Below are 16616 nucleotides of genomic sequence, written 5' to 3'. Positions count from 1 at the left end.
AGAAGGCGTATGACAATGGAAGCAGAAAGAGAAAGACTGAAGATCCCACACTATTAATTTTGAAGATGGAGAATCAGGTCCAGAGCTCAGGTACACAGGTGGTATCTGGAAAGTAGGAAATGCAAGGAAATAGATTCTGCCCTGCAGTGTCTGGGAGGACTTGCAACCCTGCCAATACCTTCATTTTAGGACTTCTGATGTCGAGATCTGTAAGAGAATACATGTGTATTGTTTAAAGCACTAAATTTGTGGTAGTTTGTTACAGCAACCACAGGAAACCAATACAGGGCACCACATGGAGAAAGACCACCTAAGAGCACAGATGACAAGTGAGGGACCCCTTGCTAACAGCAGAACCCAGACATGCAAGACAACCATCTTAGATGTTTCAACCCACCCCAGCCCAGGTACCCACTGAATGAAGCTGCGTAAGTGACCTCAGCTGATACAATACGGGGCAGAAGAACCACACACTTACCCAAAGAATATAATAATAGTATCAAAATAACAGGCACAGATTTACCCTATCACTTGAAACAACTATAAAACTGGACAATCCACATGAACCAGTGGTTTTCAGACACTGGATATCCAGAAGCATAGGACAATGATCCCTCTAACAGGAGAAGCAAATGTTTTCCTCTATTTGTCCCAGCTTACTGTCTGGAGTGATTCCAGACTGTAATGCAGGGTGGGGTGGATGATCCCAGATAAAGCCTGGGTACAGATTAAAGGCATAAAAACGGAATGATGGACGATAGCTCTCCAGAAAACTATCTGAAGAGATTCACACTTGGGAATGCTCCCACCCTGCAACCCTTTTCAATTGGCACACAGTTCACAGCCTTAAGACACCTTTAAGATTTGTTCAGACATCAGTGCTGCCTAATTGACCAGTTGCTCATTATACCTATCTCACTACCACATATGATGCCTTCTTTTATGTATCAGTTCAATTCAATTCAGTGGCTCAGTCGTGTCCAATTCTTTGCAATCCCACGGACTACAGCACACCAGACTTCCTCGTATCCTTGCATAAATCATAACAACTGAGTTTTAAATAAATGTGAAAGATATGGTCAGAAATTAACATATCTATGAACAGAGACCAGGATTATTTAAGACCAGCAGTTGGTCTAGGCAGGAGCTTCAGATAGAGCAATAAAGTGCAAATGCGGCATCATTACATAACAGACGAGAGAGGCTGAAGAGCTGTCACAGAGTACCACCTACAGGACACGAGTGGGAAAACAGCCTAACCTTTGCTCTATCAGACCATCCAAAGGACTGCACTGTTACATCTAATCGCTTCATCAACATCCGCCGGCGGCACTCATATTCACATGAAAGAGCATCGTTGATTCTTTCCAGTTTTTCCTAAAGAAATTGGAAACAAAAATCATAACCTTTAGACTCATTATGCACAGAAAAGAATTTTGAAAATTGTGGTCAATGTTTCCTACTAATTCAAAAAGATGGTACTTGATGGTCATTTTGATCCCATAAGACCTAACAGTAAATTGTTTAAATAATAAAGATATTTGATAGAACATTCATGATATTCAACAGATATCAAACATGCAAATTAAACTCAACAGCTGTTAGTTTACCTGATCTTCAATCAAATATATTAATTTAAGTGAAAGGTCTATTTGCAAAGTAGTCTGGACCAGTAAGGATAGAAAATAATAACTTCCCATCTTATTGACACTGAGCTACTATACTTTTCAAATTACCACTATGTTAACATATTGGGCACTGTAAATACTTTTGGTCAATTTTCTTTTAATTAATAACCTGAATGAAGAAACATTAGGACCTACTGTTCTAGAATATCAATCCATTTTAATTCTCCAGTATAAAAAATCTACAAGATGGCACTAAGATCATGGCATCCAACTCCATCACTTCACGGCAAATAGATGGAGAAACAGTGGCTGACTTTATTTTTGGGGGCTCCAAAATCACTCTAGATGGTGACTGCAGCCATGAAATTAAAAGTCGCTTACTCCTTGGAAGGAAAGTTATGAACAACCTGGACTGCATATTAAAAAGCAGAGACATTACTTTGCCAACAAAGGTCCATCTAGTCAAAGCTATGGTTTTTCCAGTAGTTATGTATGGATGTGAGAGTTGGACTATAAAGAAAGCTGAGTGCCAAGAATTGATGCTTTTGAACTGTGGTATTGGAGAAGACTCTTGAGAGTCCCTTGGACTGCAAGGAGATCCAACCAGTTTATCCTAAGGGAGATCAGTCCTGGATGTTCACTGGAAGGACTAATGTTGAAGCTGAAACTCCAATACTTTGGCCACCTCATGCGAAGAGCTGACTCATTTGAAGAGACCCTGATGCTGGGAAAGATTGAGGGCAGCAGGAGAAGGGGACGACAGAGGATGAGAATGGTTGGATGGCATCACTGACTCGATGGACATGAGCCTGGGTAGGCTCTAGGAGTTGGTGATGGACAGGGAGGCCTGGTGTGCTGCAGTCCATGGGGGTCACAAAGAGTCCGACACGACTGAGTGACGGAACTGAACTGACAAGACAGCAAGAGATACAGATGTAAAGAACAGACTTTTGGACTATATGGGAAAGGGAGGGCAAGATGATTTGAGAGAAAAGCATTGAAACATGTGTATTACCATATGTAAAACAGATGACCAATGCCGGTTCGATGCAGGAAGCAGGGCACTCAAAGCCGGTGTTCTGGGACAACCCAGAGGGATGGAGGGGGGAGTGAAGTGGGGAGGGGGTTCAGGATGGAGAACACATGTGCACCTGTGGCTGATTCATGTCGATGTAGCGCAAAAGCCACCACAATATTGTAATTAGCCTCCAATGAAAATAAATGAATTTTTTTTAAAGCAAAAACATATATATAAAATTTTTTTAAAAAGCATGTAAAAATCTAGATGTCCATTCATAAAATTAAGCTAATATTAATATAGCTAATTACATAAAACTAATGAAAAAGGGGGGGATGCCTTACCGCCTGTTCCAGATTTAAATCAATTTTCAGCAGTGGTTTTCCCACATGATTTTTCTGGACTTTTGAGAGAATATCTTTCACCTAAAATTAAACATAGAAGATTGTGAAAATGTATATCCCCAATTTAAAACAATCTTATTCATGCTTAAAATGTTGTGAATGCCAGAGAATTAATAAAATGTTAACAAGAAATCATTAAAACATACCTTCACATACTAAGGGCTTCCCTTGTGGCTCAGAGGATAAAGTGTCTGCCTGCAATGCAGGAGACCCGGGTTCAATCCCTGGGTTGGGAAGATCCCCTGGAGGAGGAAATGGCAACCCACTCCAGTATTCTTGCCTGGAGAATCCCATGGACAGAGGAGCCTGGCGGGCTACAGTCCACAGAGTCGCAAAGAGTTGGACACGACTGAGCAACTTCACTTCACATACTAAGAAAGATTTTCAGTACAATGCAAAGTATCTTCCTCAAGGAAGCAAGTTACATTAATCCAAGCCATAGCACACCTTTTCCAGAGTAAGAAATAACGTACATGGACAACTGAAGTAACTACCAAAAGACTTTATTATGAGAATCTAAGTTTCGTGTGAAATAAATTCACATTCTTAGGACAGCACACTCTTACATCCTGACAAAAAATAAATAAAACCTTTGCTGAGTAGGTTGCATGTGTTAGTCACTCAGTTATGTCCGACTCTCTCCAACCCCATGGCCTACAGCCCACCAGGCTCCTCTGTCCATGGGATTCTCCAGGCAAGAATACTGGAGTGGGCTGCTGTTCTCTTCTCCAGGGGATCTTCCTGACCCATGGATCGAACCCAGATCTCCTGCACTGCAGGCAGATACTTCACCATCTGAGCCACCAGGGAAGCCCTGAGTATGTTGGTTTTACTCAATTAAATATTTTGTACACATTCCATTGTTCACCAAGACAACGAAAGAGTAAGCCCTCAATTAGTCACCATACAGCACATTTCATCACTTTTGCAAAGCCACTGATTTGAATTGAAACATTTTTATTTTTGGTGAACAACATTTAGACATTTGTTTTTGCTTTAGCAATATCAGAAGTCTTTCAAACAGGATGAAATATATACAGTTGCTTAGTTTATAATATAATAGAGAAAATAGGAACAGGTCACATTTGAGGAGTATGAAGCTAAATGTTGGGGGATCTCTTTTCAAAAAGAATTAAAAATTATGAACAAAAAATTAGCTTGGAAATTGGTGGTGGTAATGCAAAGTGGCTGTTAAGTGCTGGGTACATGGCTTCTTTTGAGAATGATGGAAATGGTCTAAAATTAGATTTTGATGATGATGTACTCTATAAATAAAATCCACTGAATTGTACACCTTAAATAGGCATACTTTATGGCACTTCAATTGTATCTTTTGGATCAGTATGTGGATGCACTGGAAGATTAGGAAAAGTCTAGAAATCTGTCTCAATCTGAAACAGCCCCAGGTATTAGGTAACCCCAGATAATTCTTAATCCAGAGAGACAAATTCTGAAGAGCAATTTATGAACTACAGAACAATATTCTTGAGCTGGGATTCATAGACTTATTTTTTGGTTTGCTAGTTCTAAAAACAAAACAAAACTTTTTAATACTGTGTTTTTATCTTAATGATACTAAAATTCTCTTACATTCATTAAGACGAATCTTGTTTTCAGCTCATAAATTATCAGTACAAAAGAGTACTTTATTCAAGAATATAGTTTAAAACAGCAAGTCTAAAAACAGAGTTTTAGTATCTATTCTTGAGGGTGAAAATTTTCTTTTCCTTGAAAAATTAATCCTGTATTATTCTCCTAGAGGACTCCTATGAAACCTAGAAATTAGGCTAGAATTTGGTCTGCAGGGGCAGTATTCTAATTTATGCCTTGACTGGGAATGAGGATAGTTTTATAATTGAAAAAAAAAAATTCAAAAGCTAGAGATATCATTTTGTTGTTGTTAATTACTTGTTAGTTAATTGGTTGTTCTTAGTTGTTCTTAATTACTCCATCAAGGTACTCATTCATTTATTAACTATACAACAAACATTTCCTAAACACTTATCCATCAGATATTGCAGATTTCTTTGCTCACTGCCAAAGACAATCACATTGAAATTTTATTAACAGCATCCATTAAAAAGAAATTTAGTTTGCCTTTAAAGAAAAACTCTACTTCTTTCATTATACTGTAATTCAACCTTGGTTAGAAACCAGACCCTTAACTTTGCAAAGAGATTTCTATCAGGGCAAACAGCAAACTTTCAGAAAGCCTAGCACTTCCTCATTAAGATCTGATTCCTGAATACTGCTGCTGCTAAGTTGCTTCAGTCATCTCCGACTCCGCAGACAGCAAACTACCAGGCTCCCCCATCCCTGGGATTCTCCAGGCAAGAATACTGGAGTGGGTTGCCATTTCCTTCTCCAATGCAGAAAAGTGAAAAGTGAAAGTGAAGTCACTCAGTCGTGTCTGACTCTTGGAGAACCCATGGACTGCAGCCCACCAGGGTCCTCCATCCACGGGATTTTCCAGGCAAGAGTACTGGAGTAGGGTGCCACTGCCTTCTCCCTCATGAATACTAGTAATAGGCAAATAAAGTCATACTATTTCGAAAAGCATACTATCTCGTTTTATGTGAAAAATTTAGCTTTACACAAAGATAATTGTCTCTCTAATTAGAATGTATATCTTGTACTTAAAGGAAATACAGTTGATTCTTGAACAACATGGGTTTGAATTATGCTGGTCTGCCTCTACATGAATTTTTTTCACTAAATACAATTACAGTACCATCTGATCTATAGGTGGTTGAATTTACAAATACCAACTGAAGATACAGAGGCCATCTGTGAAGTTGTATGTTAATTACTGACTCCACAGAGGATCAGCACCCCTAACCCACACAGTATTCAAGGGTCAACTGTATTTCCATCCTTAATACATGTACTGGAGCTTTCCTGGTGGCTTAGAGGTAAATAATTTCCCTGTCAATGCGAGAGACACAGGTTTGATCCCTGATCCACAAAGATCCCACACACCATGGAACAACTAAGCCCACGCAACGCAACTATTGAGCCCATGCACCCCAGAGCCCATGCTCCACAACAAGAGGCCACCACAATGAGAAGCCTGTGTACCACAATAAGGCTGCATGCCACAACTAGGGAATAACCCCCGCTCTCCAAGACCAAAGAAAAGCCTGCGCAGCAATGAAGACCCAGCACAGCCAAAAATAAATAAATAAAATTTAATACATTTGCTGTTGTTGTTCAGTCGGCAAGCCATGTCTGACTCTTTGCAACCCCATGGACTGCAGCATGCCAGCGTCCCTGTCCCTCACCATCTCCCAGAGTTTACATGTTAGCATTTAATTGAATTTGGGGAAAATAAAAAATAAAACAAATACAATACCTTTGATTCCACTTGGTTTAGCATAAGCGGAATGTCAGAAGTTGTTGACTTGGGAATCCCAAGGGTATCGCAGATAGCTTGAACTTCCTGATAAATTTCACTATTTTTATCTAATTGAGAATTTTTACACTTCTTGTTCTGTAGTATCTGTAAAGCTTGAAGCTCTGTACTTAAAAATACTACAATAAAAAAAGGGAAAAACAAATAATGTTAAAATGCACAAGAATGCTTTAAAAATCCCACTTGTGGGTACACATGCAAAGGAGCTGAAGTGAGGATCTCAAAGAGGTCTTCACTACCACACTCACTGCTGCACTGTTCATAATAGCCAAGATATGGAAACAGCCTAAGTGTCCTTCAACAGCTGAATGGATGAAGACAATGTGGAATGTGTATACAAAGGAATATTACCCAGCTTTAAAAAGAAAGGAACCCAGTCATTTGTGACAACATGGATGAACCTGGAAAATGCAAAGTGAGACAAGCCAGATGCAGAAAGACAAATACTAATGATTCCATCTTTATGGGGAATCTAAAACTCCTAACACAGAAAGTAGAATGGTGGTCACCAATCTAGGGAAGAAACAGGATAATTGTTAAATACAAATTTCTGAACAACGGGCAATCCATTTTACTGAAGTTTCAAAATCAGAGGGATCTTGGCACAGTCCTCATAAGCAAAGTTTGACACATATTAGTTACATAAGATGAGTAAGTCCTACAGATCTACTTTACAGCATAATAATACTGTATTATATTCAGTTAACAGTTTCATTGTAACAGTTTAGTTAACAATACTGTGTTGTATACTTAAAGATTTGCCAAGACAGTAAATCCTACATTGAGTATTCTTATCACAAAGAAATAATAAAGAGGGCAGAAGGAAATTTAAAAAATAGTGCCTACTCACAGAATCTAAAGTCTAGTATGAGGGCCCCATCAGTAAAAGAACATTAAAATCTTCAAGCATGTATAAAGCTGAAAAATTACTCTCTCTCTGATACGCAGAGCTCAAGCCAAGGGAGAATGTATAGCTTTAAGTGATCTATAAGCAGATAGAGCAATCTGTAAAACTGCCTTTAGGATAGACCACTCCAGACTGTTCACAAGTCCTTTCAGTCACCATTTCATCTTTTCAACAGTCATCTTTCTAAAAATTACTCAAAAATCTTAGATGGAAAAAATAAAACAAAATGCTAACAGACTCTCACATACTGAGAAGTAAAAAGAAATGGCCAGAGAGCAGCATGTGGAGGTGGGGGTGTAACAGGTAAAGGCACAAACCTCCAGTTAGAAAAGAAATAAGCCTCAGGGATGTAATATAAAATATAAAGCATACAGTCAATAATATTGTAATAACTTTTTATGGAAAACAGATGGTTACTAGACTTACCACAGTGACCATTTCACAACATATGCAAAGGTCAAATCACTATGTGGTACACCTGAAACTAACATAATATTTATATGAACTATATTTCAATTAAAAAAAAAAAACCACATCATTTTGGAAAGCAAAAAATTAAATCATTAGTCTTTTTTAAATTAACTTTCAGAACAGTAAAGGCAGATATTGGGGGTTCATTTGTTTTCATTTCAGTTAAATTTATACACACACAATTTAATACAATAGTTTCAACTTCAGTTGAGCAGGAAAAGATACCTGAGAAACTGTTTAAAAGTACAAGTACAAGGATTCCACCCTTAGAGATTCTGAACCAGAACATCTGAAGTACAATTTGGGAATCTGTGGTTTTAGACCCAAGGTGATTCTCATGGACAGGACTGAGAGCCACTAATTTAAGGTTTTTCCATGTAATCTACACATAATAGTCTAAGGAATCCACAAAAAGTTAAGACCAATGCATATCAAACTTTGCTTATGACGACTATGCCAAGGTCCCTCTGATTTTAAAACTTCATTAAAACAGATCACCGTTCTTCAAAAATTTATATTTTGGAACCACAGATGAAGTCTGTCTTTGTTCTACAGAAACATGTTGTACATAAGAGTACAAACAAGAGTTTAGTCTAGTATTTAAAGTGCTAATCCACGCAGATGGACAATAATACTGTGATAACTCTTCTTCCCATACAGATTCTCAGACTCCCCACCCCAAAGCAATCACCAATGTTAGTTTCTGGGTATCTTTTTAGGCATATATGTATATTTAGTATATGTTTCTACCATCTATACACTTTTATTTCTATTACAGAAACAAGAGTATACATCTTCTGTGTATTTCTTTACCAATATATTCTAGAGATCATTCCATATTTACACATTTTATCTACTCTCATTCTAAAGGCTCTATTATGGTATCAGGGTGGCATGACACCACCCTTATGGCAGAAAGTGAAAAAGAACTAAAGGGCCTCCTGATGAAAGTGAAAGAGGAAAGTGCAAAAGTTGGCTTAAAGCTCAACATTCAGAAAACTAAGATTATGGCATCTGCTCCCATCACTTCATGGGAAATAGATGGGGAAACAGTGGCAGACTTTATTTTGGGGGGCTCCAAAATCACTCTAGATGGTGACTGCACCCGTGAAATAAAAAAAGACACTTACTCCTTGGAAGGAAAGTAATGACCAACCTCCTCCTCCTCCTCCTCCTAAGTTGCTTCAGTCATGTCCGATTCTGTGCGACCCCATAGACGGCAGCCCACCAGGCTCTGCTGTCCCTGGGATTCTCCAGACAAGAACACTGGAGTGGGTTGCCATTTCCTTCTCCAGTGCATGAAAGTGAAAAGTGAAAGTGAAGTCGCTCAGTCGTGTCCGACTCTTAGCGACCCCATGGACTGCAGCCTACCAGGCTCCTCCGTCCATGGGATTTTCCAGGCAAGAGCACTGGAGTGGGGTGCCATTGAGTATATTAAAAAGCAGAGACATTACTTTGCCAACAAAGGTCCATCTAGTCAAGGCTATGGTTTATCCAATAGTCATGTATGGATGTGAAAGTTGGACAGTAAAGAAAACTGAGCGCCACAGAATCGATGCTTTTGAACTGTGGTGTTGGAGAAGACTCTTGAGAGTCCCTTGGACTGCAAGGAGATCCAACCAGTCCATCCTAAAGGAAATCAGTCCTGGGTGTTCATTGGAAGGACTGATGGTAAAGCTGAAACTCCAATACTTTGGCCACGTGATGCGAAGAGCTGACTCATTTGAAAAGACCCTGATGCTGGGAAAGACTGAAGGCGGGAGGAGAAGGGGATGACAGAGGATGAGTTGGTTGGATGGCATCACTGACTCGATAGACATGAGTTTGAGTAAACTCTGGGAGTTGGTGACAGACAGGGAAGCCTGGTGTACTGCAGTCCATGGAGTTGCAGAGTCGAACACGACTGAGCTACTGAACTGAACTGATCATGGTATCACTCGAAGATGTACTATTTCTATTTAACAACTATAAACAATGCCATAATGAACATTCTTTTCATATATCTTGGTACACTCAGTATGAACTAGTAGTCTCTGAACTGCCAATTTAAAAAACAGGTGAATTTTACCTGTGTTACTGAAAATTTGCCTTTCCAAAAGATGGTCCCAATTATTCTCCCAACACACTTCAATACCTGTAAGTAGCATATGAGAATGCTTACTTACGACTTTTTTTTCCTGGTATTTGCTAGCCTAGTAAGTGAAAAATGTTTTCTTTTTTTTGCAACTCTAACTTTGTGCATCTTTAAATGTTTAGAAGCAATTTTTTAAAAACTTTTTTCTATAGGATGCCATTTCATGCCTTATGTACTTTACATATTTTCCCAGTGAATTTTTATCTTTATAAAAGCTCTTCACATAGTAAGGAATTTCGCCCTTTTAGTGGTACACACAATGCCAACAATTCTAAGAACATGCCACTTATTAAAGCAGTATGTTTTAAAGGTATTAAAACTAAAAGGTGAAATAGATGCTGGTAAGATTGCTAAAAGGTTATAATCTTTCTGGAACAAAATATGGCTATATAATTTTTTTTTAATGTTCATAACCTTTGTCTAAGTAAAAGCAACCAAAAATATGAACAAAGTAATTAAAATATAAAAATCCAAAAACCTCTAAATTTGAAATCTATTAAATAAAAATGTCCATAGTATAGAAAGCTATGTAGCCAACATAAATTATTTCTTCAAAAAATACTAAGTGATTGGAAAATAGATACGTTAAATGAAAAAGAGGAAGAGCAAGAATTACACATGTAACAAATCTCAATCTTAAACGTGTGTACAAAGGAAAAAGAAGGAAATGGAAATACACTGAAAAGTTATTCATGACTCTCTCTGGGGAGTGAAACAATAATTTTTTTTTTTTACATATTTATCTACTTTGTAAGATTCCTATGATGAGAATGTAACTTTCCAACAAGTAACATGAAATTTACTATTCTGTTTCTAAGTATACAGTGGCATTAAGTACATTCACATAGCTGTATAACCATCACCACCATCCATCTCCAGAACTTTCTCATTTTCCTTAACTGAAACTCTGTACTAATTTACACTAATTCTCCCTACACTAATTCTCCATTTCACCCTACCTCTCAAGCATGTATTTTTATAAATCAGAAAAAAAAAAAAACTATACCAACCTCTCTTATAGTTCCTCTATACTTTACTTGGATCAGAAACTTACAGTACTATTATTGCTGAGCTTCTTAGAAGCAAAGGCAAAAAGGGAAACATGATTTACATATTTCTCATTGACTATTATAAAGAGTATGCAAGTTCCTCACGGCCAGTGCTTCTTAGCTTCCTTTTGTCCCAGTACACTTATGGGTTATTGTGCCCTCCCATTAATAATGGTTCATTAAATCAGTGACTCAGACTGAATGGGAGGAAGACAAGGAAAGAGTGTTAAGAAATGGGGGCACATAATCAGAGAAGGCGATGGCACTCCACTCCAGTATTCTTGCCTGGAAAATCCCATGGACGGAGGAGCCTGGTAGGCTGCAGTCCATGGGGTCGCTAAGAGTCGGACACGACTGAGCGACTTCACTTTCACTTTTCACTTTCATGCATTGGAGAAGGAAATGGCAACACACTCCAGTGTTTTTGTCTGGAGAATCCCAGGGACGGGGGAGCCTGGTGGGCTGCCGTCTATGGGGTTGCACAGAGTCGGACATGACTGAAGCAACTTAGCAGCAGCAGCAATTTTTATTCTCCCCAACGCACAAGATAATTCAACTGTCGAGATTTTGATCATCACCACTAAATATATAAACATGATTTCTGCTCTAATGAAACTAACATCTTAACACTAGAGCATAAAGGAATAGATCATGTGCATCTTTTTATAAATGGTACAACCTAAAATAATAGAAATCTTCAATAATAGAAGATGTTAGAAAAATTCTTTCAAGAGAATCACTGTTAGTAGAACTTTCAAAATAGCATGAAATTAAACTAACTAAATTTCAAAAAAATCTAAGGGACTCAATATAAACAAATGCATCTGTTATTTGTAGTAATTGTTTAGATATAGGTAATCTGTACTCCAAATTCATCCCTGATGAAAAACAGGCCACATGCACTAGAATTCAAGTGGCACAAGGGCACAATTTTCTTTTAAACTGATATATCCCTAACGCTTAGAGCAGTTTCTAATACAATAAAAAGTGATCAATAAATTTTCTGAACTATCACTAAGTGCCTATCATCTAATAATTTGCTTAGCAGCCTAATTTCTGAGAGTTTTAACATTAAACAGGACTTTGGAGATCACCACTTTAGCCAACTAGTCATATATGTCAAGGGATGAATTAGGTGAAGGAAAAACTGCTAAAGTACGAGTCATAAACACAGGGTAATCTATACTGGCCAAATAAATTTTAAGTGTTATGGAAATCTTAGAGAGTACATCAGTAGAATTTACCCTACATTTATACAAATATCTGAGTCAGTTTCACATTTTAAGCCAAATATTAAAACCTTTCTAATACACAAAATGTCTATGCTTCATTAATTATAGTTCATAAATCTTGACTGGAAAATAACACAAACCAGATCAAACACAGGCATTTAAACTGTTCAAAGAAATATAACTTACACAGTAGTTTCAAACAATCATCCTTCTTTTTTAAGCGGTCTTTAATATCTCCAGATATGAGTACAGAATATGGACATGCCATTTCTTTTAAAAAGCCACTTATTTCAAGCTGGAAGCTTTCTAGATCATCTCTCCCTTTAAAAAAGAAGAGGCATAAAACATTTACTAAATATTTACCATATAATCTGATACTATCAAATCTACTAGTTGATTTTAATTTTATATCAATTCTAAATTTTCACTTCAACATTAAATCCTTAAATGTGTGACCAAAAATAACATTAGTTAAGCTTAGTTTAAAGTAATCAAAACATATTTCTACACATAGAAAGTGACACTTAAATTCAAGAACATAAGTATCTAATCATGAAATTATAAATCTTTTTATATTTAAATCTCTGATAAGTATCTTCCAAAGGGCTTTCCATAAAAGCAGATAAAATGGAAATATTTTATGTAGTAACCGAAATATTATAGCATTATTATGGCTATAATTATTAATTGGCTTCAGAGCAAATGATTCATTTCTATTGTATTTCTATGGATTCAGATAATAAATGCAATCATCTAATTAAACCTCAGCACTTGTCCTTCTTTCATAATCGAATTACATGGGAACTTATGTCATAAGCTCTGAATGCAGCTTATTTTACTTTACTTCAGGTGAATTCTATTAGATTTGGCAAGGAAAAAAAAAATAATTTGAAAAGTAAGAATAGCATCAGAAGGGAATGCTACTTTTATCTTCTAGCAAATGCCCAACACATTTTTATTTTCTATCAAAGACCCACAAGAATTCCAGCTACCAATAGTAATGAATTAAACAAAACTTGTAAACTAGCAGAGGAATTTTTTATAAATGTATGCCTATGTGAATCCATGTCCTGAGTTATAGGTTTGGTAATATAACTTAAATTAGGGATTACATATACTTTACGTGGAAAAAAAAAAATCTTAATTCCAAAAAAGAAGTATTCAAAAGCTAAACTTTATAATAACCAAATTCAATACTAAGTTCAAGACAGCAGATAAACAATAATTATTTATAATTTTGTATAAATTTAAGAAATAATTTTGGGTTAATCAATATGAAATTAAACTGAAAGATATTTAAATCACATACTGAAGTTCTTTGTATTAATGACTTTTCTGTGTACAGTGAGCACATTATAGATAAAACTGTAAATCATAACCTATCATATAATTTTACTAGTAAACAGAAAAACAAAACTAAATGGCAATACCAGCTGAAGTGATACTTTCTTCCAAGTTGCACAGTGATTTTATTTGAGAGCTTAACCAAACACAGAGCTCTGAAAATTCAGGTGAAGACAGTCCACTCTCTGCTGCCTTTGTAAGCGCTTGCTCTTCTAACAGTGGTCCCTTATACCTAAAACAGAAAATATAAAAGATTAAAACAATAAGCAAAACCCTAATACATGTAATACTTTTTAATCAAAGTCTGTTGCCTGTCTTTGTGAATAAAATATTCTTGGAACACAGACAATAAATGTATCCATGTATCTGACTGTTTCCCTGTATTTGTGACAGAGAAAGCATGGCCAGCAAAACCTAAAAGTTTTACTATCTGGTTTGTTATAAAAATAGTTTGCTTGTTTCTGCTCTACATAATTAACATTTGATTTTTTTGTTTTAAAGTTTTTTAGTAAAATTATCAACCTATTTTAAGATAAATATTACATATAACAAAGTCAAACAGAGTAATAACTATATTAGTTACAGGAATAAGAAAAAAGTAACCATTAAAGGAGAACGGATGCAAATTTTAAATTTAAAAACTTAAAGCCAAAGAGGACGTATGAGATTATTTTACTCTTAACCATTTTTTATAAGTTTATACTTTTAAACATTGCTACAAAGTGTATTTGAATAGAACCTTAAATTTTCAAAGCACTTTTACATATTATCTTCATTGAGTTTGATATCAGTTTTCTTTTATTGTTCTTAGTGTACCTGAGCTTTTTTTCCCATGTTACAAACTTTTTAAGTTTTAGCACATTTGCTGGGTTTTAACCCACTGCAGTTATTTCTCATTTGATAATCAAATTGTCCTATCTCTGATTAGTGGGAGCCCGTTCATGTTAGTCAATGAGTTCTCTGACTAGTTCCCAGAATTCTTTGAATATTTTTCTTGATTTCTATGATAATATGTTCTTGCCTTTTACCTGCAACCAGCCATTTCTCCAAGAAGCCCTGATTCTCTTCAATGGTATTTACTTAGAGTACATAATCTGGAAGTAAAGGTTAGTCACAGCAACTGTACCTTTTTAAGAGAAATTACATCAGGAGTTCACACTGCTATTTTCAATTCAGATTTAGAATTACAGGGTTTTTACTTATTTTGCTTTACATTTTAATCTATTTTTCTCTTACAATGAAAATTCTGGTTTCTTATGACATTTATAGAATCTTAGTATAGCAATTCACTCCAGCATTGTTGCCTGAAAAATGCTACGGACAAAGGAGCTGGTGGACTACAGTTCATGAGGGTTGCAAAGAGTCGGACACAACTCAGTGACTAAACAACAACAAATGTAAAAATAAATATAAATTACATAGTTTCAGAATAGAAAAAAACAGCATTATTACTAATAAAATTACTGAAAACAATTTATATTTTTATTTCTAGAATCCATTCCAGTTCAGTTCAGTCGCTCAGTCGTGTCTGACTCTTTGCGACCCCATGAACCAGAGCACTCCAGGCCTCCTTGTCCATCACCAACTCCCGGAGTTTACCCAAACTCATGTCCATCGAGTCAGTGATGCCACCCAACCATCTCATCCTCTCTCGTCCCCTTCTCCTCCTGCCCTCCATCTTTCCCAGCATCAGGGTCTTTTCAAATGAGTCAGCTCTTCGCATCACGTGGCCAAAGTATTGGAGTTTCAGCTTCACCATCAGTCCTTCCAATGAACACCCAGGACTGATCTCCTTTAGGATGGACTGGTTGGATCTCCTTGCAGTCCAAGGGACTCTCCAGAGTCTTCTCCAACACCACAGAATTCTTCAGTGTATAGAAAAACAATTTCTTTCCATGTGATTAAATCCTACACAATATATTGACAGATTTTTTTCCATTTTGCTTTTTTTAAAAGAGATTTGTCTTATGTTTTGATTTCATCCTAGGTTTGCTTTATCATTATGTAAAATGTTTATATGGCTTCAATGTCGAAAACTACACATGGTGTGTTCAGACAAATCCTGCTTGTAAACTTAATGCTCTTCCCTCTGCTCTGTTTCCTCCCTTCCTCACAGGAAATCACATGTATTAATTTGGGGTGTCAAACCATGTTTTAAAATATGTATATATATACACACACACACACTGAGTGCTTAGTCACTCAGTTGCATCTGACTCTTTGCTACCCCATGGGCTGTAGCCCACCAGGCTCTTCTGTCCATGGGATTTCCAGACAAGAATACTGAAGAAGGTGACCATTTCCTTCTCCAGGGGATTTTCCTGACTCAGGGATCAAACCCACATCTCCTGCAGCTCCTGCACTGGCAGGTGGATTCTTTACCACTGTGCCACCTGGGAGTCCATACATGCATGCACCCACACAAATATGTATTTGTTTAGATATAAGGCAGCCTACTATCTGCTTGATTCCTTTTTTTAACATATATACATGCACACATATATCTATATATATATTAGAAATCAGAGATACTCTTCAATCATATTTATGGTTGTATAGTACTCCACTGTCTGGATGTACCATATTTTATTTGCTATCCCCCCACTGAAGGATAGTTTGTTTTTTTGTAGTGCTCTGCTATTATCAAAAATCAGGCAAAGAAAAAAAAATCGGGCAAATTTTTGTCACTGTGTATCTGGGATAGATTCCTAGAGGTGCAATTGTTGGATCAAAGGGTAAATGGGTATGTAACTTTGCTGGATACTATAAAGTTTTCCTATACAAAGATTATACAATTAAAATACAAGAATATCCATTACCCATAACTCACCCAAGTTGCCAAACATTTGGATAGTTGACCATATGGTTATCTCAATATAGTTTTAATTTACATTTCTCTTATGGCAAGACTGTACTCTTTTCATACGTTTAAAGGCCATTTGCATTTCTTTTTCTCTGAATTCTCTGGTCATATCTTAGGAAGGGTTTTTTCAAGTCCCCATTTTGCAGATAAGAAA

At 36.6% G+C, this 16616-nt stretch overlaps 1 protein-coding gene across 1 annotated transcript in view; it reads right to left on the bottom strand.

Moving 5' to 3' along the window:
* Window positions 1-16616, bottom strand: part of FAM98B (family with sequence similarity 98 member B) — a 33264-nt gene that overhangs the window by 12135 nt on the left and 4513 nt on the right. Inside the window, exons 2-6 of the mRNA XM_024997962.2 lie at window positions 13686-13831; window positions 12442-12576; window positions 6403-6581; window positions 2991-3071; window positions 1261-1377 (exon numbers count right to left, since the gene is read on the bottom strand). Coding sequence (XP_024853730.1) covers window positions 1261-1377; window positions 2991-3071; window positions 6403-6581; window positions 12442-12576; window positions 13686-13831 — 658 coding nt within the window. The remainder of the gene's footprint in view (window positions 1-1260; window positions 1378-2990; window positions 3072-6402; window positions 6582-12441; window positions 12577-13685; window positions 13832-16616) is intronic.

This window comes from Bos taurus, chromosome 10 (assembly GCF_002263795.3).
Source record: "Bos taurus isolate L1 Dominette 01449 registration number 42190680 breed Hereford chromosome 10, ARS-UCD2.0, whole genome shotgun sequence".
Lineage (NCBI taxonomy): Eukaryota > Metazoa > Chordata > Mammalia > Artiodactyla > Bovidae > Bos > Bos taurus.
This window is presented reverse-complemented; position numbering and strand designations above follow the sequence as displayed.